The 23,659-nt window shown below is 42.7% G+C and overlaps 1 protein-coding gene across 1 annotated transcript in view; it reads left to right on the top strand.

The window, feature by feature from the left end:
- tm9sf4 (transmembrane 9 superfamily protein member 4) overlaps positions 1-23,659 on the top strand; it is a 47,955-nt gene that overhangs the window by 14,264 nt on the left and 10,032 nt on the right. The window contains exons 2-12 of the mRNA XM_055652664.1: positions 3,991-4,104; positions 5,894-5,993; positions 7,178-7,346; positions 8,033-8,162; positions 8,420-8,543; positions 9,596-9,714; positions 10,652-10,763; positions 16,762-16,832; positions 19,350-19,482; positions 20,632-20,713; positions 22,931-23,006. Coding sequence (XP_055508639.1) covers positions 3,991-4,104; positions 5,894-5,993; positions 7,178-7,346; positions 8,033-8,162; positions 8,420-8,543; positions 9,596-9,714; positions 10,652-10,763; positions 16,762-16,832; positions 19,350-19,482; positions 20,632-20,713; positions 22,931-23,006 — 1,230 coding nt within the window. The remainder of the gene's footprint in view (positions 1-3,990; positions 4,105-5,893; positions 5,994-7,177; positions 7,347-8,032; positions 8,163-8,419; positions 8,544-9,595; positions 9,715-10,651; positions 10,764-16,761; positions 16,833-19,349; positions 19,483-20,631; positions 20,714-22,930; positions 23,007-23,659) is intronic.

A 23,659-nucleotide genomic window follows, 5' to 3' on the forward strand; every position in this document is an offset into this window, starting at 1 on the left:
AGGAACGGGGTACTGATTGGGGATGATAAGCCATGATCACATTGAATGGCGGTGCTGGCTCGAAGTTGCAAAAAGTAATTTTGACTGCGTAAAATGAGATGTCATTATATTTCTGTATTTCATTTCTTGATTTAAGTACATTTGAAATATGTCCAATTATTAGTGCCATTTTGTTTCAGTGGGACGGGATTCATAGAAAGTTGTTTGTTAAATTGAGTCAAAGAGGGGTGCCTAAATACATTGTGAGAATCCTTGCTTACTGGTATGCCCACCAGACTATGCAAGTACAATGGGGCAATAGGGTCTCAGCCCCATTTGGGGTTAGCAATGGCGTTAGACTAGGAAGAATTTTGTCCCCAGTCCTTTTTAATCTTTATATTGATGATCTGTCCCGGCAATTGAAAGCCTGTAATACCGGGTGCATGATTGGTAATATTTTACTGAACCATATTATCTATGCACATGATCTTGTGGTCTTTAGTCCATTTAGCGCTGGTCTCCAGCAGCTCCTTACTATATGTTCTCTGTATGGTGTGGAACATGATATCAATTATAATGCTGGTAAGAGTGCTGTTATGATCTGTAGAATCAATGAAGATAAATGTCCAAAATGTCCTGATTTTAAATTGTTTGACAATCTTAGTGTCTGTAATAAGGTAAAATATCTTGGACATTTTATTACAGAACAAATAACGGATGACGAGGATATTTATAGGCAACGACGTATGCTGTATGTTCAGGCAAATATTCTCTCTTGTAAGTTTGGTGCGTGTACAGATGTGGTGAAGATGTCTTTGTTTAGAGGATATTGCACACCACTCTATACTTCACAACTGTGGTCAAACTACGGAAAGACACGTTTACAGAGACTAAAGGTGGTTTATAATAATGACATGAGAACACTGCTAAGGAAACCTAGATGGTGTAGTGTTAGTGAAATGTTTGTGGCTGTAAGGAGTCAGTACTTTAGAAGCTATCCTAAGAAATCATATGTATAAATTCATCTGCAGGATTAATGACTGAAAATGTAATTATCGTGGTCTGATCAAACATATGGTTTAGCACTAGTTGTGGAGACATTTGTCTCGTTGTAGGACACTGATTTCTCTTTTTATTCTGGATTTTAAATCATGTGTTTTTTGTATATCATTTATGATGCTCTTATAAGTAATATACTAAGCTTTTATATGTATTTATGGTGTTTTTATATGCAATGTATTTTATGTAATGCCTCTTGTCTGGACCTTGAGTCTGAAATAAAATTTAATAATAATAATAATATATAATAATTAAATAATAATTAAAGGCAACAATATTTGTGAACAGTGTAAATGGATAAAGTGATTTGTAAACTGTAGTGAATTATATAAATAATTTTGTATGACATGAATAATAATTTTGGTTTAATATCTCCAAACATGTTTTACTTGGAATTGGTTTGAGTTGCAAAAAGTTGTAATCATATCTCAGTGGAGAGAATATTTCACTCAAATTGCATTGTGTAGCTTTGAATTGAGAGGAACATCTTGTAATCAGCCTTCAATTGAAACTGTTTATATCTGTGTCTGTGTCTTGGGTGCCTTCCAGTGAATCAACATTATCCCAACTGTTGTATAGACCATGTTATTTCAATCTGTCATCCTGAAATGTGTGAGACTTGAAGGATGTTGTGTCCAAAGCTGATCTGAATTTAATATTTAAGAAAGAACTGCAGATGCATTAAATCTCAGAAGGTACACGAACATGCTGGAGAAACTCAGCGGGTGCAGCAGCATCTATGGAGTGAAGGAGATAGGCAACGTTTTGGTCCGAAACGTTGCCTAGTTCCTTCGTTCCATAGATGCTGCTGCACCTGCTGAGTTTCTCCAGCATTTTTGTGTACCTTCTGTGATTTAATGCATCGACTTCTTTGCTTCAGATAGAAATGTGTACGTAAAGTATATGTAATGTAAGGTGATAGCTTTGTGCATGAAATTCAGCTCTAGCTTTTAGCCTGTGTTCTTGAGCATCCTATTTCATTTTTTTGTAGGACATTTGTCACATTATTAATATTTTCAGCTTGTATGTGGTCAGGCAGTAAAATTAGCTTAGTTTTGAACCAGTATTGTCTCTTGATTCAATCTTAGAGCACCCCTGTTGTTTTTAATTTCCGATACGGACTATTGTAGTGTCGATTGTAGGATGGATTGCTGCTCAGTGGAAGTTGCCTAGTTTGCATTCGATCCCTACGTACAGAGTTGAAATGTTCAGTGTTTTCCTGAATGTTCTTAATCCTCCCCTTCTCAGCTCTCCCTCAGCCCACTGGCTCCACCTTTTCGTTTCTTCGTCTTCGTCTTGCCCCCCCCCCCCCCCCCCCCCCCCCCCCCCCCCCCCTCACATCAGTCTGAAGAAGGGTTTTGGCCCGAAACGTTGCCTATTTCCTTCGCTCCATAGATGCTGCCTCACCCGCTGAGTTTCTCCAGCATTTTTGTCTCCATTCGATTTTCCAGCATCTGCAGTTCCTTCTTGAACATTAAACATTAATGTGTTTATATTGACAGGGAATGGAGGTGCATAGACCATGTGCAGTTTAAATTGGCACTGACGTAATGTGCCTGTTCCTGTGCTGTACTGTTCTATTTGTGAATTGTGAAATTATAACTCAGTTGGAAGTTTTGGAGATGGTGTTCTATGTTGCACCACTGGATTTATGCCACTAGAGATCATCAGTGAGCTTTGAGAATAGATCTCTTCCGCCTGTCATTTCTAATTGGTCCCATAGCATGGCATGTGTCGGGTGCGTTCAGGTTTTTGATTTTGTATTCTTTAAGTATTTATTATTCCTGCAATAAGGGAATGACGTTTACTTCTTATTTCTTGCTGGACTAACTGCAGATCAATTGTTGATGTATTTCAAGTGTGCCATACAAAAGTTTTATTGCAGTTCCAGTGTTTTAAGGGTGAAAGTTATACTGCACTTTTTGACTCTGGCTCGACTCTTCCATGCAACTAAGGTGCCTATCCAAGCTTGCCCCATTAACCTGCATTTGGACTGAATCTCTCCAAGCCATTCCTATCCATATACCTGTTCAATATACTTATACCTGTCCGTATCCATATACCTGTTCAATATACTTATACCTGTCCATATCCATATACCTATACTTTTCTGCATTTCCTCCTGCAAGCTCAACTGGAAATGGGGGGAAATATGCATCGTGGTACTTAAGTGGGAGAATGTTTGTGTTGGGGAGACTGAAGGAAACGAGAGTGAAAGTCTTGCAACGCTGAAACGCACAGCACATAATGTTGCATAACAATAAACTCAATTAAAACAAACCTAAACACCGTACATGTTGACCTTCAAACACGTATATACATGAAGCCCATCATTCATCTCACATCCCCATCCACCAACCCATGCTTCCACATCCCAACTTCCATGACGCTACTCTAGAGGCAATTTACAATTAACCTAGCAGCCGGCATATCTTTTGGCATGTGGAAGAAAACTTTAGCAGGGAGAACATGCAAACTCCAGAGGCTCGATCAGGAACGAGCCTGGGTCTCTCGAACTGTGAAGCCACAGTGCTAACCACTGTACCCACTCTGTATTTGATCACTAACCAATGCACCACTTGTTTTTACATTATTAAATGTTTATCAAAATATTGATTTATACTGGCAAACATGTTGGAAATAATTTGTTAAAGAAGGAACTGCAGATGCTGGAAAATCGAAGGTAGACAAAAGTGCTGGAGAAACTCAGCGGGTGCAGCAGCATCTATGGAGCGAAGGAAATAGGCAACGTTTCGGGCCGAAACCCAAAGGGTTTCGGCCAGAAACGTTGCCTATTTCCTTCATGTTTCGGCCCAACGCATTGCCTATTTCCTTCGCTCCATAGATGCTGCTGCACCCACTGAGTTTCTCCAGCACTTTTGTCTACCTGTTGAAAATAATTGTTTAGTAGAGTAGATAGATATTAAACCAGCTTTAATTCTTTTGTTTTAGGCAATGTCAATCTGGCCATTGGTGCTTCTCTTAGAACTGCACACTTCATCTACGTTTTATGTACCGGGTGTTGCACCAATTGACTTTCATCAAAATCATCCTGTGGAAATTAAGGTAAATACCTGTTATAACATTCGGTATTATTCACTTTTAAAGATGTGGCTATTGTTAATCGATCTCTATGATCCGTGTTCAGAGCTCAGTACAAGTGTGCATATGATTATTTGATTTTCGTCTCAACATATTTCTGGGGAGGGATGTGAGGCAGGCATATATATCACCACTTTTTTCTTTCTTTCTCTTTTTGTCCTTTTATTTTTCTTATTTTTTCTATTCCTCTCTTCTTTCTTTCATTTATTCACTCTAAGGCCACACCACTTTGGTAGCCTAGGGGTTAAATCTTTGCACATTTCACTTTATCTCTTTCTTGCTTTCTCTCCTTCCTTTTCCACCGTCTATAGCTAAAGGTTAAAATTGAAGCTGTATAATAACTGTATTATTTTATATGCCGTTGGTTCTATTTTTGTACATTTGCTTCTAATAAATTTAAATTAAAAAATTAAAAATTAAAAAAAAACATATTTCTGCTTTGAATTTGTGCTAGGTAGGTAGAATGTTTGTTGACGTTTAAATTATTAAGAACTTCATCTCTGGGTCGTGCAATACATTGTCTTCATTCACGTGGCTCTGGGCAGCCTACATAGACGGGAACGTCTGCAGAAAATGTGACGTCTGAACACTGACGTACCTTGGCCTCCTGTAGTTGAGATGCAATCTTCAAGCATTTTTTAGGTGTGGCATGACTGTTTGAAATACTTTAACCGAGGCTTTATGACATAAATAAATTGAATTGTAGAGTATTTGCGAATATTGGAATTCTGGCTAACAAACGGTTTTGAAACAGTTGGGATCTAGTGCTGGGAGTTTTCCTTTGTATACTTAGTTGCTGCAAAACGTGTTCTTACAGAGAGCAGGAACATGTATTGGGCCATTCTTTGGAAAGTGAACCCAAATGTCACACACGTTACCAAATGGCATCACATCAAGTAATACATTAAAAAAAATCTTGCAAGAGATTAATCTTATTCATCGCTATTTCCCCACCTACGCAACTATAATGCGTGTCTGCTAAAGATATGAACATTCTAGCTTTTTAAAATTCGCCAGAGTTTATGGAAGATAAAACTGAGTTATGGAAAAAAAAATGCTTCCCTGTGAGGTCACACACGTGACCAGTCGTATTTGACCCCTGACCCTAAACAAGCATTGTCAGCATAACATTAATATTTCACTTGATAAACTATTTAAAAAAAAAAGAATCATATACACAGTACAAAACAATATACCTGTAATGCTTTCAGAATTAGAAGAGATGTATTCCACAATTTTTCATGGTTTTGGTCACACACGTGACCAAGAATGGGCCTATTCTGGATTTGTCTCACTAATGTAATCCCCATCCCTATTTCTAATGGCGATGATTCAGAATCTTTAACGAGGTTTTACTTTTGATGTACTTGCACAGAGAGATGGAGATGTCCACTGTGCAGTGTTACAGGGTGGCACGGTGGAGAGAGGGGAGAGAGAGGGGGAGAGAGGGGCGAGAATGAGAGGACGAGAGAGGGGGAGAGAGAGAATGGAAAACAGGTTAAATCATCTTTAATCAAGAGGTATCAATGGAGATTGATTCCACAAGCTGCTGGGATATTGACATTGAGGATCAGGTGACCGTTTGCTGTTATCTGCATCAGAAGTCTGCACTTTTCTTCAGCTAATCTATATGTTCCGCAATGCCTTATTCATTGAGTCCAGAGGGTGGGATTGGTTTCACCAGAATAAGTCATCGTATAATCATGCGAGTGGTTTAATAATAAACCTTGAACCTTTCCCATGTGAACCTCAGGCTGTGAAGCTGACGAGCTCCCGGACACAGCTCCCGTACGAATATTATTCCCTTCCGTTCTGTCGGCCGGACAAAATTGAATACAAAGCAGAAAACCTTGGTGAGTTTATTATCTATTCATTGCTTTATCACATAAATTGGCCTGCCATTCTTTCCACCAGTGGGTCAAAGAAGTGGCCAATGTGTTAAATGCAGCAGAATCAAGCAAAACTATTTTAGAAAATTACATTTGCTGCCTCATCCTCGTGTGCATTTAATGCATTTCATAATTTTAGTTGAAAATGTAATTGTACCATCATCATGAATAACTGTATTTTTATCAATGTAATAATACTATTAATCAGAATCAGATCTGCCAAGTATGTTTTGCAACATATGACGAATTAATCCAATGAAGTTACACAAAAATGCTGGAGAACCTCAGCAGGTACAGCAGCATCTATGGAGCGAAGGAAATAGGCAACGTTTTGGACCGAAACCCAAAGGAAATAGGCAACGTTTCGGGTCGAAACCCAAAGGGTTTCGGCCCGAAACGTTGCCTATTTCCTTCGCTCCATTGATGCTGCTGTATCCACTGAGTTTCTCCAGCATTTTTGTGTAACTTCATTGGACTAATTCCTCAAAACCCAAAGGAAATAGGCAACGTTTCGGGTCGAAACCCAAAGGGTTTCGGCCCGAAACGTTGCCTATTTCCTTCGCTCCATAGATGCTGCTGCACCCGCTGAGTTTCTCCAGTAATTTTGTGTACCTTCGATTTCCCAGCATCTGCAGTTCTTTCTTAAATCCAATGAAGTTATTAATTTAGTAGTTTGATCTCCTCCAAAGTGGTTTTTGATCTGGCATTGGAGTTAGTTATCTGGCCCAGCTGACATTTCTCTGTTCTGTTAGTGCTAGATGTCCTTGGAAAAAAGTGTTTGTTTTTAATGTTAGTAAAATTTTATAATGATAATGCCCGCTATTTATTGTTTAAATAGCCCTCAGAGAAAAATTGCCTTATTCATGATTGGAATCATCAGCGAAATATTCATTGACTACTTAATAAATAAAAAAGTGTTTCTGATTTGAATTCTAATAGTCTTTGACTATTACATACTGTGGTGAAAGGTATAGAAGGTCAGTACCACTTCATGTTATAAACATGAATAGTGGTATATTACCTTAGCAACGCTGAAATAACGGTTTTACTGGTTTATTCGCGTCCACTGTCATCAGCAATGTTAAATATTTAAAAACATTAGGTGGAATCTCAAAGAAGTAATTGTTCTTGCGTTTCTTACTGAACAGGTGAGGTGTTGAGGGGTGATCGGATTGTGAACACGCCCTATGACATGCACATGAACGTTGAAAAGAAATGTGAAGTGCTCTGTGACAAGCCAAACAAACCTGTCAAGTTCAAAATAGCTGACAGTAAACTGGTCGTAGAAAGGATTCGGGAGGAATATTATATTCACTTGTACGTAAAGCTGTTTTTATTCTTACTGTATATTGATCCTGTGCAATCTACATATTTAAAACGATTTATGTTAATGCTGTAGTTTCATGAATGAACCTTGACATGTGTATTAGAATCTGTGTTGGTGGTTTGTTGTTCTACTGTGCAGCGTCTGAACGGGGACTCTTCCTTTAGGCCTGTGTGCATATGTTCGTGTACATGTTTATATAGTAGGAGAGGATGCAGGTGCTGAATCAGTGCTTCCGCAATTAAGATTACATTCAGATTTCGGCACAATCCGAAATCAAACTTGAAATCTTCATGCCTGTACTATTGCTGTCTGAGGAGATTTATTACCTATTAACAATTTTCTTCAATTTAACTTATCTATACACGAGCTGACATAACAATTGTGGTAAAAATCAGAATAGCAAGAAGCCTTTTTTTTTCCAATTTATAAATTATACTTTTTCTCTATAATCTCAAATTATCTGCTTTACTTAAACTAGGAGATATTTTGAAAACACGGATCATTAGTAATGCGAACTGGAAGCACAGGTTAGCGGCTAGGGGAATAAGGGGCAAAGTTAGACTTTTCTGCTGTTTTATCACATCTGACAACTAAGGCTATACATTGTCTGATATGTTGAACTAATGCTCGATGCATTCCCTTTTTCAATGCATGAATTATACTTGCCTGCTTACAGGATTGCAGATAACTTGCCTGTTGCAACGCGATTAGAATTTTACCCAAATTCTGAAGACAATGACAAAAAGAAAGAAAAGGAAGTGCAGTTTGAACATGGTTACAGGCTGGGATTCATTGACAACAATAAGGTACAACTAACACTTCCAATGAGGGGCAACTGGGAGGAGACTAAATAACTAACACTTCCAATGAGGGGCAACTGGGAGGAGACTAAATAGCAATCCTCAGTGAACCACTTTAGTTGCTTCGCCCTGGATGATGAAAACAAGAAATGCTCTACAATAAATAGTGATTGTGTAGTACAGGTGAATGCAGTGTGTAGTGGATGTGTTTGTTTTACATCAAGCACATAACCTGTTTGCTTCAATGCCGATTTATATTTCAGTTCTACCTCCACAATCATCTCTCTTTCATTGTCTATTATCACAAAGAAGAAATAGAAATAGACCAGGAACCGACCTATAGAGTTGTTCGCTTTGAGGTCGTACCACAAAGTGTTAAATATCAAGGTAAGTCAATATCTTTTGAATATGATTTGGAGTGTAGCAGTGGCAAAATACATAGACAGACAGCGACAAAAAAAAATGCTGAAATCTGCACGATTCAAATTCTCGTGATTTGTAGCTATTAATTAGCAGTAAACCTGCTTAAAGGAGGACCTCGACCCAAAACGTCACCTTTTTCCTTTGCTCCATAGATGCTGTCTCACCCGCTAAGTTTCTCCAGGAATTTAGACCACCATCTTTTTGTGTCTTATCTTCAGAAAAAAGTCTTGTTGGATGTTATTTTACAGTTAGCCATATTGGCCGTTTCTGTTGCTTGGTTAGCTGCATTCTATTTTCAATATACTGTCGTGTGACAAACAATATTATCGAACTTTAAATCCCATTGTTATGTGGATTTGCTCATGTTGATAATTCTTAATAATAATATCTTTCATTGTCATTGCACATCAGTGCAACGAGATTTAGTATGCAGCTTCCAACCGATGTAAAAATAATAAAATAAATAAATAAACTGTGCGACGTGACCATCCGAGGGAGACAGTCCAGGGGGGATGGGGGGCACTCAGCAGGGCCGGTTCAGAGCTGCTATAGCTCTGGGAATAAAGCTGTTTCTGAGTCTGGAGGCCTTGTAACGTCTGCCGGAGGGAAGTAGTTCGAACAGTCCGTTACAAGGGTGTGAGGAGTCTTTCTGGATGCTGACGGCCTTCCTGAGGCACCGTGTACCAATGTAAATGTCGCTGGACTTCTGATGAGGTTGGATCCTCTAACTATTACTTTGTGTATTGGTAACTAGGTATTTAAAAAGTGGTTTGTATGGAGCCAGATATTGATACTGTGGGAATAATCAGTAATAAGTGACCTGAAAATGTGCATCAGGTCCAGCATTTTTGTCTACCTTCAAAGAAAAATTAGGCATTTTCTTCATATTGTAACAAATTCAGTCTCCACAGTTAATGTTTTGTGTGTGAAATATTCACCTCATTACTTATTTTGATTTGGGGTATTATCTCATTGATGCTGAATTGTAAAATTGAACTGAATTGTCATATTTTTAGATCTAAAAACGGATGAAAAGGGAAATTGTATCCTGCCTGAAGCAGCCGGCTCACTTCCCCAAGAAATTGACCCCAACAAAGAAAATGATGTGCTGTTTACTTACTCTGTCCATTGGGAGGTGAGTATGTTGTTCGAGATCAATGATCCTAATGGAACCCAACTTGCAGTAGGACTCGTATCTATCGTGATTACTGATTCAGTAAGAATGTTCGAGACACGGGCTGAGAACTCATCACAAATGCAGGAAACTACAACTTAAATGCAATACTATTGTGGAGAAGTGTAAAGCTAATGGTGGCATTGTTGTGAAAATGCATTTGGTGCATTCATGTCATTTGTGAAATGAAATCTGTTATCTTTATCCTTTCTGACCCACAAGCATGTGATTGAGTCTTTGAAATATGTTGCCAAGCCACTCGGATGTATTCAAAGCAATTAAGGTTAGGCAATGCAGCGGTATCGCGGTCTAAATGATTTTATAACTAAATATTTCTGCAGGAATTTCTTTAGCCAGCGTAGAATTTGTAGAATTCATTGCCACTGATGGCTATGGAGGCCAAGTCATTGGGTATTTTTACAGCAGAGATTACAGGTTCTAGATTAGTAATGGCATCAAAGGTTACGAGGAGAAGGCTGGAGAATGAGGTTGAGAGGGAAAAATAGATCGCCCATGATCGAATGGCAGAGAAAACCTGATGGGCCGAATAGCCTAATTCTGCTCCTATGTCTTGTGGTCTTACGCTGCATTTAAATGAGTCATTTGCTTTTAATAGGCCGACTCCAAACTTGAAGTGATTGGGAGGTTTCATAGGGTTAAAGTTTGTCTTTAAAATTCAAGAAATATGAACCACAAAACTATGTAGTGATGATCTTTTATTTCTTTTATGGTTGCACTAGAAAACATCTGCTTTTATTTGTATGTATGAACATGTGTCAACATGACCTGCAAGTTGTCTTGCGATGGACTTCTGTATCACTAGTCTGGCCTGGGGTCATGGCAAGTTAAAATTGCTCAATAGCAAGTTAACATCCAAATCATTAACTTGTATTTTCAGGGTAGTCCTATTAAATGGGCATCTCGCTGGGACACTTACTTAACCATGAGTGACGTGCAGATACACTGGTTCTCCATTGTCAATTCCGTTGTTGTTGTTTTCTTCCTCTCTGGTGAGTTGATTGCTACATTTTTCATTTTATGCAAAGGGAATCTTCACATCTACATTATTAAGCACTAACCTTGGAGGATGTTAATAAAGGCAGCCACAACTCAAAGTTATAAATGTAAGGTAGTCACTAATTAAAAAAAACTTTTAAAGAACACAGCAGCTTCCACCTCACAATGACGTCAAGGGGGGTAGGGAGGGGAGCAGGGTTATGGAGGGAAGGAAGGAGTGACTGAGGGTAGGGGAAATGAGAGGGAGAGGAGAGGTGAGGGAGGGAGTGGCGAGTGGAGGAGGAGAGGGGAATGAAGAGGGAGGGTGAAGAGGAGGGGGAGGGAGTGCTGGGGATGAGGGGGAATGGAGGAGGATAGGGGTAGGAAGAGGGAAGGCGAGTCGCACTTGGCGAGGGATGCCGTAACTCACGTTACAATGGGAACCCGTCAGTAACGCCTGCGCAGTTGGGGGTTATGGGTGAGTGGTGGAATATTGCGTTCGGGGACCAGCCCTCCCTTGTGACAGGAACCCAATGGGTCCCACTTGGTCTAGTTACTAATAAAATGAATGAAGGTAGACAAAAATGCTGGAGAAACTTAGCGGGTGAGGCAGCATCTATGGAGCGAAGGAATAGGTGACGTCTCGGGTCGAGACCCTTCTTCAGACTGGTGTGGGGGTCGGAGGGCGGAGGAAGAAAGGAAGAGGTGGAGACAGTGGGCTGTGGGAGAGCTGGGAAGGGAAGGGGAAGGAGGGAGAAAGTAAGGACTACCTGAAATTAGAAAAGTCAATGTTCATCTCGCTGGGGTGGGAAAAAAGTTTTTTTTATCAAAGGTGTAAGTAAAAAGTAAAACTAGTGCATGACATTTGAAGCAAAATATGTGATTGTGTATAATGGGATCAAATAAGAATAAACAACTTTTGAGTTGATTGGATGAAGAAGGGTTTAAAAGAGGTGCAATGTCGGTTAATTGAGATGCATGTTCAGAAGACACTGTCTCTATACAACCATTAAAATGCCGCCTTTAACAGATTCGGAAAAGCAGCATATTGGTTTTGCGCATGTTTTATGTCCACTGCATGCAAATATCTTGTGTGGGAAGGAACTGCAGATGCTGGTTTACACTGAAGATAGACACAAATAAATAAATAAAAGATTATGACCTGGTGCTCATCTGTGGGGTCATGGTGTGCAAGAGAGGATTGCAGATGCTGGTTTAAATTGAAGGTAGACACAATATGCTGGAGTAACTCAGTGGGTGAGGCAGCATCTCTGGAGAGAAGGACCGGGCAACGTTTCGGGTCGAGACACTTCTTCTGACGTCATGGTCCAAGGATAAGTAGGAGGAGGTGTCTGAGAGCTGGCGCCTGGCCTCAGCGTGTTAGAGTTCAGCTCACCAAAGGTCCCCACGTTACACAATGACCCCACATTACACAACCACGTTCCCCCTCCTATGCGGTTAAAATCCCGTAAGAGCTCCCTAACCAGCGTCACCCCGTTGGAAACAACACCAGCTGAAGCTCGCCTCCAGATGTGGAAGAACGGACGAGCCGCTGATCCTATTTCCACCAAGATGGGCACACACCAGCAGCAGAGAGCTTACCACCAGGTGGTGATGTACACTGGCTGAACTGGAGATGTCTCAACCGACTGCTGACCCAGGTTGGGCGGTCAAGGGTGCCAATGCACAAATGGGGCTACATCGAGGGTACAACAACTTGTGACTGGCACACAGACCCAGACAATGCAACACCTTCTGCAATGCCCATTGATGGATAATCCATGTACTACTGTAGACCTTGCACTGAACACTCCAATACCACAACGATGTGTACAGCAGTGGCGAGCCACCATATAGCTTAAGGACACAATAGACAATAGGTGCAGGAGTAGGCCATTCAGCCCTTCGAGCCAGCACCGCCATTCAATGTGATCATGGCTGATCATCCCCAATCAGTACCCCGTTCCTGCCTTCTCCCCATATCCCCTGACTCCGCTATCTTTAAGAGCCCTATGTAGCTCTCTCTTGAAAGTATCCAGAGAACCGTCCTCTGAGGCAGAGAATTCCACAGACTTACCACTCTCTGAGAAAATGTGTTTCCCCGTCTCCGTTCTAAATGGCTTACCCCTTATTCTTAAACTGTGGCCCCTGGTTCTGGACTCCCCCAATATGAAAGAAGAAGTCCAGAGGTCAGATTGCCAGACTACCACGGCACCTCCCTTGTCAGCGGGTTTGATGACAATGTTTATGTACGAATATCTTAGTGTGTCAGTTGACTGTACCACAAGTGTCTTCTGCTGAATTAAATAAAATGTGCAGCCTGCTATTGTGAAAACGCAATTTCTTAAGCTAGAAAGGATGCAGTCAGGTATTACATTTCTTACTGAAGTGCAGTAAGACTGATAATCCACGATCAGACCATTTGGAAATTCTAATGTTTCATCGTCTGGTTCACTGAGTGATGTTCGCTACTCTCTGCTCCCACTCACCAGGCCCCCCTGGGTCCTATGCCCTTTTTAACCTTATTAGATTCACTGGAAGATTTAGCGTTCTACTGCATAACCTCTGAAATTGAATTAAAAGTGTATTGGAGGATTAGGATGAATAATATCCAGTAGACCAGAGTAGGTGCTGGTCGGGCACGACCAAAGTTCCCCGCACGCAGGATTATCTGGGCTTTACTGCACTGAGACTACAGTCGGACTCTCTCTTCTGGAATATTTCCGATTAACTCGTCCGTGTGAGTTTAGAAGTGTGCTCTGTCCCGGCTAACCCGTCTGCTCTTCAAGGCTTTTCCGAGGAACATTCTGGTGCCAAGACTGGCCGTCTGCCATGATGAATTTCAATTAACACAATGTACTCTGTGAAAAAGCTCCAGCACCAACAGTGCTCGGGTCAGCTCAGGTCAGGTGGCAGCAAATGTAACCGACCACATACTCCCACAGCGGCCATTTCAAAGGCAGCGCCACGCAGTACACTGTGTGTGCCTCCCCATTTAGCTCCAGTAGAAGTAGCATAACTATCTACCCTCTCCACGACTTTACAGACATCAGTGTTAGCACCCATTGAAAGTGGTTTAATATACACAGTCCAAATCGCAGCGACCTGTTTGCACAGGAAATGTTGGTCTGTGAACATGTCTGGTCCCCCAGAAAAATTGCTCTACTACTGTATGTACGTATATATATTTATTGCTCATTATTCTATGTTCGCTCTTCTGGGTGAGATGCTAACTGCATTTCGTTGTCTCTGTACTGTACACTGCACAATGACAATAAAGATTGAATCTGAATCTGAATCTGAAATGCTGCTGTTTACTAATGTGCTTGCAGTTGACTCTAAATGCTTGAAGAAAATTAGCAAAAACCGAGCTGGAGATAATGGGTCAAACGCAAGCAGGTGGGACTAGTGCAGATGGGGCATGTTGGTCAGCGTGTTGGGCCCCAAGGGCCCGTTTCCACACTACTTGACTCGATAAGCAATTTCTAACATTTTTTACATGATCAGTTTCAAACTCTAAAATCATTAAGTGCGACCAAGAATATTTACATCACAGAAGGAAGTCATAGAATGGAGAGATATGGATCATATGCATGCAGGGGAGATTGGTTTAACGTAACGTAATGTCATGTTTGGCACTGATAGTGTGGGCTGAAGGGCCTGTTCTACTGTACTAAATCCACTAATCTTTCTTTGAGAATATAATCTTTTGAACTATATAGACAATAGGTGCAGGGGTAGGCCATTCGGCCCTTGAACCCAGCACTGCCATTCACTGTGATCATGCCTGATCAACCCCAATCAGTACCCCATTCCTGCCTTCTCCCCATATCCCTTGACTCCGTTATCTTTAAGAGCTCTATCTAACTCGCTCTTGAAAGCATCCAGAGAATTGGCCTCCACTGCCTTCTGAAGCAGAGAATTCCACATTCACAACTCTCTGGGTGAAAATGTTTTTCCTCATTTACGTTCTAAATGGCCTACCCCTTATTCTTAAACTGTGGCCCCTGGTTCTGGACTCCCCCATCACTGGGAACATGTTTCCTGCCTCTAGCCTGTCCAATCCCTTAATAATCTTAGATGTTTCAATAAGATTCCCTCTCATCCTTCTAAACTCCAGTGTATACAAACCCAGTCGCTCCATTCTCTCAACATATGACAGTCCCGCCATCCCGGGAATTAACCTGGTAAACCTACGCTGCACTCCCTCAATAGCAAGAATATCCTTCCTCAAATTAGGGGACCAAAACTGCACATAATACTCCAGGTGTGGTGTCACCAGGGCCCTGTACAACTGCAGAAGGACCTCTTTGCTTCTATACTCGACTCCTCTTGTTATGAAGGCCAACATGCCATTTGCTTTCTCCACTGCCTGCTGTACCTGCATGCTTACTCTCAGCACTCCAATTCTTCTGCAATTTAAATGATGCCGATGTCCCATAGTTATTGGTCTCTCCGTCTCTGAGCTCCGTAATTGTCAATATCCCGTCAGTCACCTTTGTAGAGAACCAATGCACACCAATCTAATCGGTCCCCCTCGTAATTACAGTCCTTTTGTTCTGGCAACATTATTCACAAATTAGCTCTGCATTCCATCAGTTTCATCATATCCTTCTATCATGTACAATGACCAGGATTCCTTGCAGTTTTCTGGCAATGGCCGGTGGGTGTTTTGTGTTGCTGTTGCATGATTCGTTCTGATTATAATCTGACTCCAGCCGGCCATCTCTCTATCTTGCTGCCTTCAGGAAATCCTGGATGCGCATGCAAGTTATCTTGGTTCCTCTGCACCTAGTAGGCTACCATTGATCTTGTATTCCTTTGCCTTGCTCTACCTCACACCGACCGGTATGGATTGAGTTCTGGTTGCACTTCCCTGACCTCTAAGTCCAAGCACAGCTTATTTCCTGCAACCACCAGGCTCATAAACCAGCCTGCACCACACGGACCACAGCCCTACGCCAGCAACAATCTTCTGTGGACTTGCTTTTGGTTGTGCTGTGTCAGTTTTTTTGTACTATTGTCATCTGATTGCCTCATATTACTGATGATTAATTTATTAGATGATTGATTATTGTACACTTGTTTGTTTCATTATTACGTTAATGGTCCTGTAACAGCTGCAGCAAGTTACAATTTCATTGTGCTATGCCTGCTTTGTTTGACAATTGAACACACTTGGCTCTGGACACTTGACTTGTGGAATATACCCAACCCGTTGCTATCTCCCTGCACCCCTACTTGCTAATGGGCCTGTCCCACTTGGCGATTGTTTTAGGCAACTGCCGGCGACTGTCTTAGTCGTAGGAGGTTGCCGAAAAACCGGCGACAACCTACGTCACCCTGGCGGCAACCTACAACAGCCCCTACGTCAGGAGAAGTCAAGCCACACTCATTGGTGTCAAACCCACCATCGTGTTGACATGTTGACAATTTAGCAGCGACCAGAAAGATGCTACGACTGAGGAGACGACTCCCGACGACCACCGACAAACATGTGGCGCCTGTAGTTGCCTAAAAAATCACCTAAGTGGGACAGGCCCATTACTCTCAAACGTGCTAATGTTGGTGATATTGGCAACGCTGCACCTAAGTCTCTGGACATTTAACCGTTGCTTGCTCCCACTGAGCCACGCTTAATCCAGTTTTTCCTTGAATCCCAAAGGCCAATTCTTTCTCAAACATTCCGCTCCATTGCGCCCCTTGCTTAAGTCCACATAGACCATATTAAACATGGCAACCTTCATGACCAATCCCCAAATTCTCTAAATTCTAGGATATTTTTCACACATGACAATCTGTCCCTTAACAGACCTCAAGGCTGCCCTGTAGTCACGGTCTACATATTCCTCCTGTAATTGTACCACAACTTGTCTATCTCCGAAGAGCGTTCTAGAATAATTGTTAGAGCCTGCACTGTCTACTTTATGTTTGGAGCCTGGTATATTTGCTTTTTAAAGATGCATTACACTTCCATAAAGTCTGTGTTATAACACTTTCTTCTTTCCTCAGGAATCCTTAGCATGATCATCATTCGAACCCTCAGGAAGGACATAGCGAACTATAACAGAGAGGATGACATTGTATGTATTTTGTCCAGTGATGTTAAGTAGAATATGATGGGAATATCAGTTTAATTTTGTAAATTCTTGCCTTGCCTTGATATAGGTTTAAACTTTCAGGTTGCTTATTGCATTCTTGATAAAGTGGCCTTGCATACAAAAGAGCAAAGAGGTCCTTCTGCAGTTGTACAGGGCCCTAGTGAGACCACACCTGGAGTATTGTGTGCAGATTTGATCCCCTAATTTGAGGAAGGACATTCTTGCTAACGAGGGAGTGCAGTGTAGGTTTACATAGGTTAATTCCCGGGATGGCGGGACTGTCACATGCTGAGAGAATGGAGCGGCTGGGCTTGTATACTCTGGAGTTTAGAAGGATGAGAGGGGATCTTATTGAAACATATAAGATTATTAAGGGTTTGGACACGCTAAAGGCAGGAGACATATTCCCAATTTTGGGCGAGTCTAGAACCAGGGGCCACAGTTTAAGAATAAGTGGTAAGCCATTTAGAACGGAAACGAGGAAACACTTCTTTACACAGAGAGTTGTGAGTCTGTGGAATTCTCTGCCTCAGAGGGCAGTGGAGGCCGGTTCTCTGGATGCTTTCAAGAGAGAGTTAGATAAGGCTCGTAAAGATAGGGGAGTCATGGGATATGGGGAGAAGGCAGGAACGGGGTACTGATTAGGGATGATCAGCCATGATCACATTGAATGGCGGTGCTGGCTCGAAGGGCCGAATGGCCTACTCCTGCACCTATTGTCTATTGTCTTTCACATGGTGCACTGCATTTTTGAAGCAGAAATTCTTCTAGTTTGCTTACCTTTTTTAACAACCAACTTAGACAAATAGCTTGCTGCCACCAACTTAAATATTACAAGCCATGTTCATTTAAAATCTTTACCTTTCACCTACGAAGATCTACACTACGCACAAACACATGATGATGTTAAATCTTCCGAAAGCTAAAAAGAGCAAAACAAGTAGTAAGACACAAACTGCTGGAGTAACTCAGCGGGACAGGCAGCATCTCTGGAGGGAAGGAATGAATGGGTGGCGTTTCCGTCGAGACCCTTCCTCAGGGACGACCCGAAACGTCACCCATCCCTTCTTTCCAGAGATACTGCCTGTCCCGATGAGTTACTCCAGCATTTGTGACTATCTTCCATTTAAACCAGCATCTGCAGTTCCTTCCTACACAAAACCAGTAGTAAATTAATTCAGCCCATTTTCTATTCAAGCACAAGGCTCGTAGTTTTCCTCTTCCTTGGATAATTTTCCTTGACCTCGGTTCTGATACTGTTGAGATTGCTAAGGGCCTGTCCCACATACGCGATTTTTTCGGCAACTTTGGCACCCGTCATAGTCGCAGCAGGTCGGCAAAAATTTCCGCGGGGTGACGCCTGTTTGGTCGTGAGTAGTCGCCCAAAGTGTCGTCATTTTTTCTGGTCGCTGCTGGATTTTAAACATTTTGAAACATTTTGGCCACCTGCTGTGACTATGACGGGTGCCGGCACATCGCAAAACAAAATCGGGTAAGTGGGACAGGCCCTTAAGACTATGCCTCATTGGGTCAGTGAAAAGTCACCCAACTGAGATGCATTATTTCCTCGCAACTGACATCGTTTGACTCATTGAGGATTTCTACCAATGTTTTGTGCACAATTTAACTTTTTTAAATTAAGTCACCACACTGGTTATATATTTTCGTTGACATGAGTTATTTTCCATTTCTGTCCACTATTTTTGGGTTCCGTCATGTGCTTAGTTTAGTTAATTACAGTTTGGTATTGTCACATGTACCGAGGTACAGTGAAAATCTTTTGTGTGTGTGTGTGTGTGCTGACCAGTCAAACAAAGGTTTCTACACGAATAGAATCAAGCCGTCCGCAATGCTGAGCCGGCTACTTTTTATTTAGGAGAAGGCATACCAGGGAACCAACTTGATTTCATGCTGTATTTGGGATGGTACAGTAGTGTAGCAGGTAGAGCTGGTGCCTCAGAGGACAACTGAGGAGGACTGAACTTTGGTGCCTTCCCTCACAGTGGGAAACTTTGATTCCGCTGTGTGGGGATGTCTGTGTTAAAGACTATCGTGTTCTGTGCTCTTTATTTTATTTATATGGCTATATGGTGACCACACATTTCACTGTACTAATTGGTACATGTGAAAAATAAATGTCTCTTGTCTCTCTCAGTGTCAGAGATCCAAGTTCAATCCTGACACCAGTTGCCGTGTGAATGGAGTTTACACGTTCTCACTGTGACCACGTGGGTTTAGTTTGGGTGCTCCAGTTTCCTCCCACATCCCAAAGTCGTTCGGGTTTATAGGTTAACTGACTACTGTAGATGCGCCCCTAGTGTGCTGGGAGCGAGTGTAAAAGTGGGATAGCATAGAACTAGTGTGTACGGGTGAATGGTGGTCAGCGTGGACCAAGGGGCCTGTTTCCACGCTGTGTCTTTCTATTCAAATGTTGCTTCGGGTTAAGTGAATGTGCGGAGTGCCATTATTAATAAGAGACTTTAAATATCATGTTCTCAGGAAGACACAATGGAGGAATCAGGTTGGAAGCTGGTCCATGGAGATGTCTTCAGGCCACCACACTACCCTATGATTCTCAGCTCCCTCCTTGGCTCTGGTATCCAGTTGTTCTGCATGATACTAATCGTAATCAGTGAGTATTTCAAATCCTTCGAGGTGCAAACAACTGTGATTTTTTTTTTTTAAAGGCACAAGATGTTGGAGTAACTCAGGGGGCAGGCAGCAACTCTAAAGAACATGGTTAGCTGATGTTTGGGCTTTGACAACTTTCCGTTCCTCAGCCCCGGTTGCCTCATCTCTACTATGGACATCCGGTCTCTTTACACCTTCATCCCTCACCAGGAAGGTCTCAGGGCCCTCCGATCTCTTCCTTTAATCAGAGATCCACTCAGTTCTTCTGTACCAACACTCTCCTCTCTCTGCCTAGCAGAACTTGTCCTCACCTTCAACGTGGATGTGGGATGTTCCCAGTGGAGGGAAGGTTTAGGACCCGAGGGCAAAGCCTCTGAGTGAAAGGAAATACTTTATAATGGAGATGAGGAGGAATCTCTTTAGCTAGAGGGTGGTGAATCTGTGTATTTAAAGTAGATTGATGGGTTCTTGATTAGTGAGGTGACAAAGGCTACGGGGAGACGGCAGGAGAATGGGGTTGAGAGGGAGAAATAGATCAGCCATGATCAAATGGTGGAGCAGACTTGATGGGCCGAACGGCATAATTCCATTCCTATGTCTTATGAACTTCTCCATAGACTCCTCACTTTAAACTACTGTGTTACTCCAGCACAGTGTGACTTTTTTGTAACCCACCATCTGCAGTTCCTTGTTTCTGAGATTTGTGAAGCTCTACAAAGCCCTCAACGGGCTTGCCCCCACATACATCAAAAGTCTGCTTACCCACCACACCAGCTCCAGGTCCCTCAGATTGGCCGACTTGGGGTTACTGAACATCCCGCGGTCTAGGCATAAGCTCAGGGGCGACCGCGCCTTTGCGGTTGCAGCTCCTAGACTGTGGAACAGCATCCCCCTTCCCATCAGAACTGCCCACTCCATCGACTCCTTTAAGTCGAGACTTAAAACTCATCTTTACTCTCAAGCCTTTCTTGACGTCCTCTGAGGGAGGGCTACATGTATGTATTTATGTATGTACTCAATCTATGAACCACTGTTGTGTAACGTTAGTACCTCCACCAATGTAAAGCACTTTGGCCAACGAGAGTTGTTTTTTAAATGTGCTATAGTGACGATGACTTTTGTGAAATAAATGCCATGTGTTTATTTTCAGTTGTTGCCATGCTGGGAATGCTGTCTCCGTCCAGCAGAGGGGCCCTGATGACCACTGCTTGCTTTCTCTTCATGTTCATGGGGTACGTTAACTGGAAAGACACATTTCTTTTCATTCATTTGTGGCCATTGAAGGTGAAGCGTTTTTTCTCACTTGTTGACACAAGCGATTGCCAATGCTGGGATCTTGAGCAAACCAAAACGAAGTGCTGGAGGAACACACAGTGGCTCAGGCAGCATCTGTGGAGGGAATGGACAGACAACATTTCAAGATGGGTCCCTTTGTAAGAGTTTTCAGTCAGGAGGAGAGTCCCACCTAAAACGTCATCTGTCCATTTCCCTCCACAGAGGCTGCCTGACCCGCTGAGATCCTCCAGGAGTGTTTTCCCCATTTGTTGTTTTTATACAACAGCAGATTGTCATGCAGATGTGTTCACTCAGCTCTTTGCACTCACGATCATACAGGCGTCACGTGTCGACATGTCGCTGGGTGACGCCTATATGGTCGTGAGTAGTCGCCCAAAGATCCGTACCCTTTTCTGGTCGCCTCTGGATTTTCAACATGTTGAAATCTTTCAGCCACCTGCTGCGACTAATGACGGGTGCCGGCAGTCGCTGAAATAATCGCGTAAGTGGGACAAGGCCCTTAAGGTTGTTTCACATACAGTTGCTGTATGTGACACTGGCTTTAAAACCGTTTATTCCTGAAACGGGTCGCGATGTTTGCGCTTCATATAATTCATCCATTGGATTGTCCGGTCTGTGTTCAACATAACACAGAGTGGGCATGAGAAAATGCATTCATCGTGATTCAGGGAGACAGTTCCCAGGTATCTGTTTGGAGCGTCCCTTCCTTGGAGCAGTTAGGATGGGTGGAGGAGCTGGTAGAATGGTATGGCAGATAGTGGTGGTGCAGACAGATACATCTGCAGTTGTACAGGGCCCTAGTGAGACCACACCTGCAGTATTGTGTGCAGTTTTGGTACCCTAATTTGTGGAAGGACATTCTTGCTATTGAGGGAGTGCAGCGGAGGTTCACCAGGTTAATTCCCAGGATGGCAGGACTGTCATATGCTGAGAGAATGGAGCGGCTGGGCTTGTACACTCTGGAGTTTAGAAGGATGAGAGGGGATCTTATTGAAACATATAAGATTATTAAGGGTTTGGACACGCTAGAGGCAGGAGACATGTTCCCGATGTTGGGGGGGGGTCCAGAACCAGGGGCCACAGTTTAAGAATAAGGGGTAAGCCTTTTAGACGAGGAAACACTTCCTCACACAGAGTTGTGAGTCTGTGGAATTCTCTGCCTCAGTGGGTGATGGAAGCCGGCTCTCTGGACACTTTCAAGAGAGAGCTAGATAGGGCTCTTAAAGATAGCGGAGTCAGGGGATATGGGGAGAAGGCAGGAACGGGATACTGATTGTGAATGATCAGCCTTGATCACATTGAATGGTGGTGCTGGCTCGAAGGGCCGAATGGCCTTCTCCTGCACCTATTGACTATTGTCTATTGATTGTAGCATTGATAAGCCTTTTGGATAAGCCCATGGACATGCAGAGAATGGAGCACATGCAGGCAAAGGCGATAAGACCTGGTATCATGTTCGGCATGGACATTGTGAGCTGAAGGGCCTGCTCCATGGTGCACTGCCCTATGTTCTCATGCAATGTCAGCAGCATGGGTGGAACTGTGAGGTTGATGTGTGGCATGTTTGTTGTGCGGCGGGATGTAGCAGGTTCACGGAACGTGGAAGCATGCCCTTCGATCCAACTTGCCCACTCTGACCAACATGGCCCATAACCCTCTAAACCTAAGGTAGACAAAAATGCTGGAGAAACTCAGCGGGTGCAGCAGCATCTATGGAGCGAAGTAAATAGGCAACGTTTCGGGCCGAAACCCTTTGGGTTTCGACCCGAAACGTTGCCTATTTCCTTTGGGCTTCGGCCCAAAACGTTGCCTATTTCCTTCGCTCCATAGATGCTGCTGCACCCGCTGAATTTCTCCAGCACTTTTGTCTACCTTCGGTTTTCCAGCATCTGCAGTTCCTTCTTAAACCCTCTAAACCTCTCCTATCTATAGATCTGTCCACATGTCTTTTAAATGTTATGATAGTACCTGCCTCAACTACCTCCTCCGGCAGCCCGCTCCATTACACCCACCACCCTTTGCATAAAAAAATTAATGTTACCCCTCAGGTTCCTATTAAATCTTTCCCCCCCCTCAGCTTAAATCTCTTTAAGGAGATTGTTGTACAGTTATTTAGTTGAACGATAGATAAATCTGTCTTCCTTTCCCCCCAGGTTATTTGGTGGTTATTTTGCTGGCCGTCTCTATCGAACTCTGAAAGGCCATCGGTGGAGGAAAGGTGCTTTCTGCGTACGTACATTTGTACCTGTCTACGTGAAGCAAACGTTGCAAACATTTCACCTTGTTTCCGGCACACTTTGGCCCCTGTAAAATTTCCAATGACAAGGATATTTTTTTAGCATTGTCTAATTTTAATTTGTTGTCCACTTCAAAGATAGATCCAACATTAGTAGTAGATATTGCAGGAATTTGACTTTTATTGGTGAAACTTGTTGATAATGTGCCGCAGTAGAAACTAGGCTTCGGGCAACTAGTTTGCAGCAAAGTGAGATGTGAGGAGAAAATTATCACCTCGATTATGATAATCAAATGGCATGTGTTAACTTGCCGGAAATGGTTTAATAAAAAAAAAATTGTTTTGGGAGAACTGCCGTTAATTGAACACTAATGGCTAATGTATGAATAGTGGCTGTAAAATACTTTAAAGTATTTCACAAGTGAGTCTACATTTTCTGTTAATCCCTAAAGGGCCTTGTCCCAGTTGCCCGATTTTTCTCGGCAACTTGCCGGCACCCGTCGTAGTCGCAGCAGATGGCTGAAATTTTCAACCTGAAAAAGGTACGCCCCTTTGGGCGACTACTCACGACCATACAGGCGTCACCCCGCGACATGTCGACACGTGACGCCTGTATGGTCATGAGTAGTCGCCCAAAGAGACCTAC

Source organism: Leucoraja erinacea, chromosome 21 (genome assembly GCF_028641065.1).
Source record: "Leucoraja erinacea ecotype New England chromosome 21, Leri_hhj_1, whole genome shotgun sequence".
NCBI classification, from domain to species: Eukaryota; Metazoa; Chordata; class Chondrichthyes; order Rajiformes; family Rajidae; genus Leucoraja; species Leucoraja erinaceus.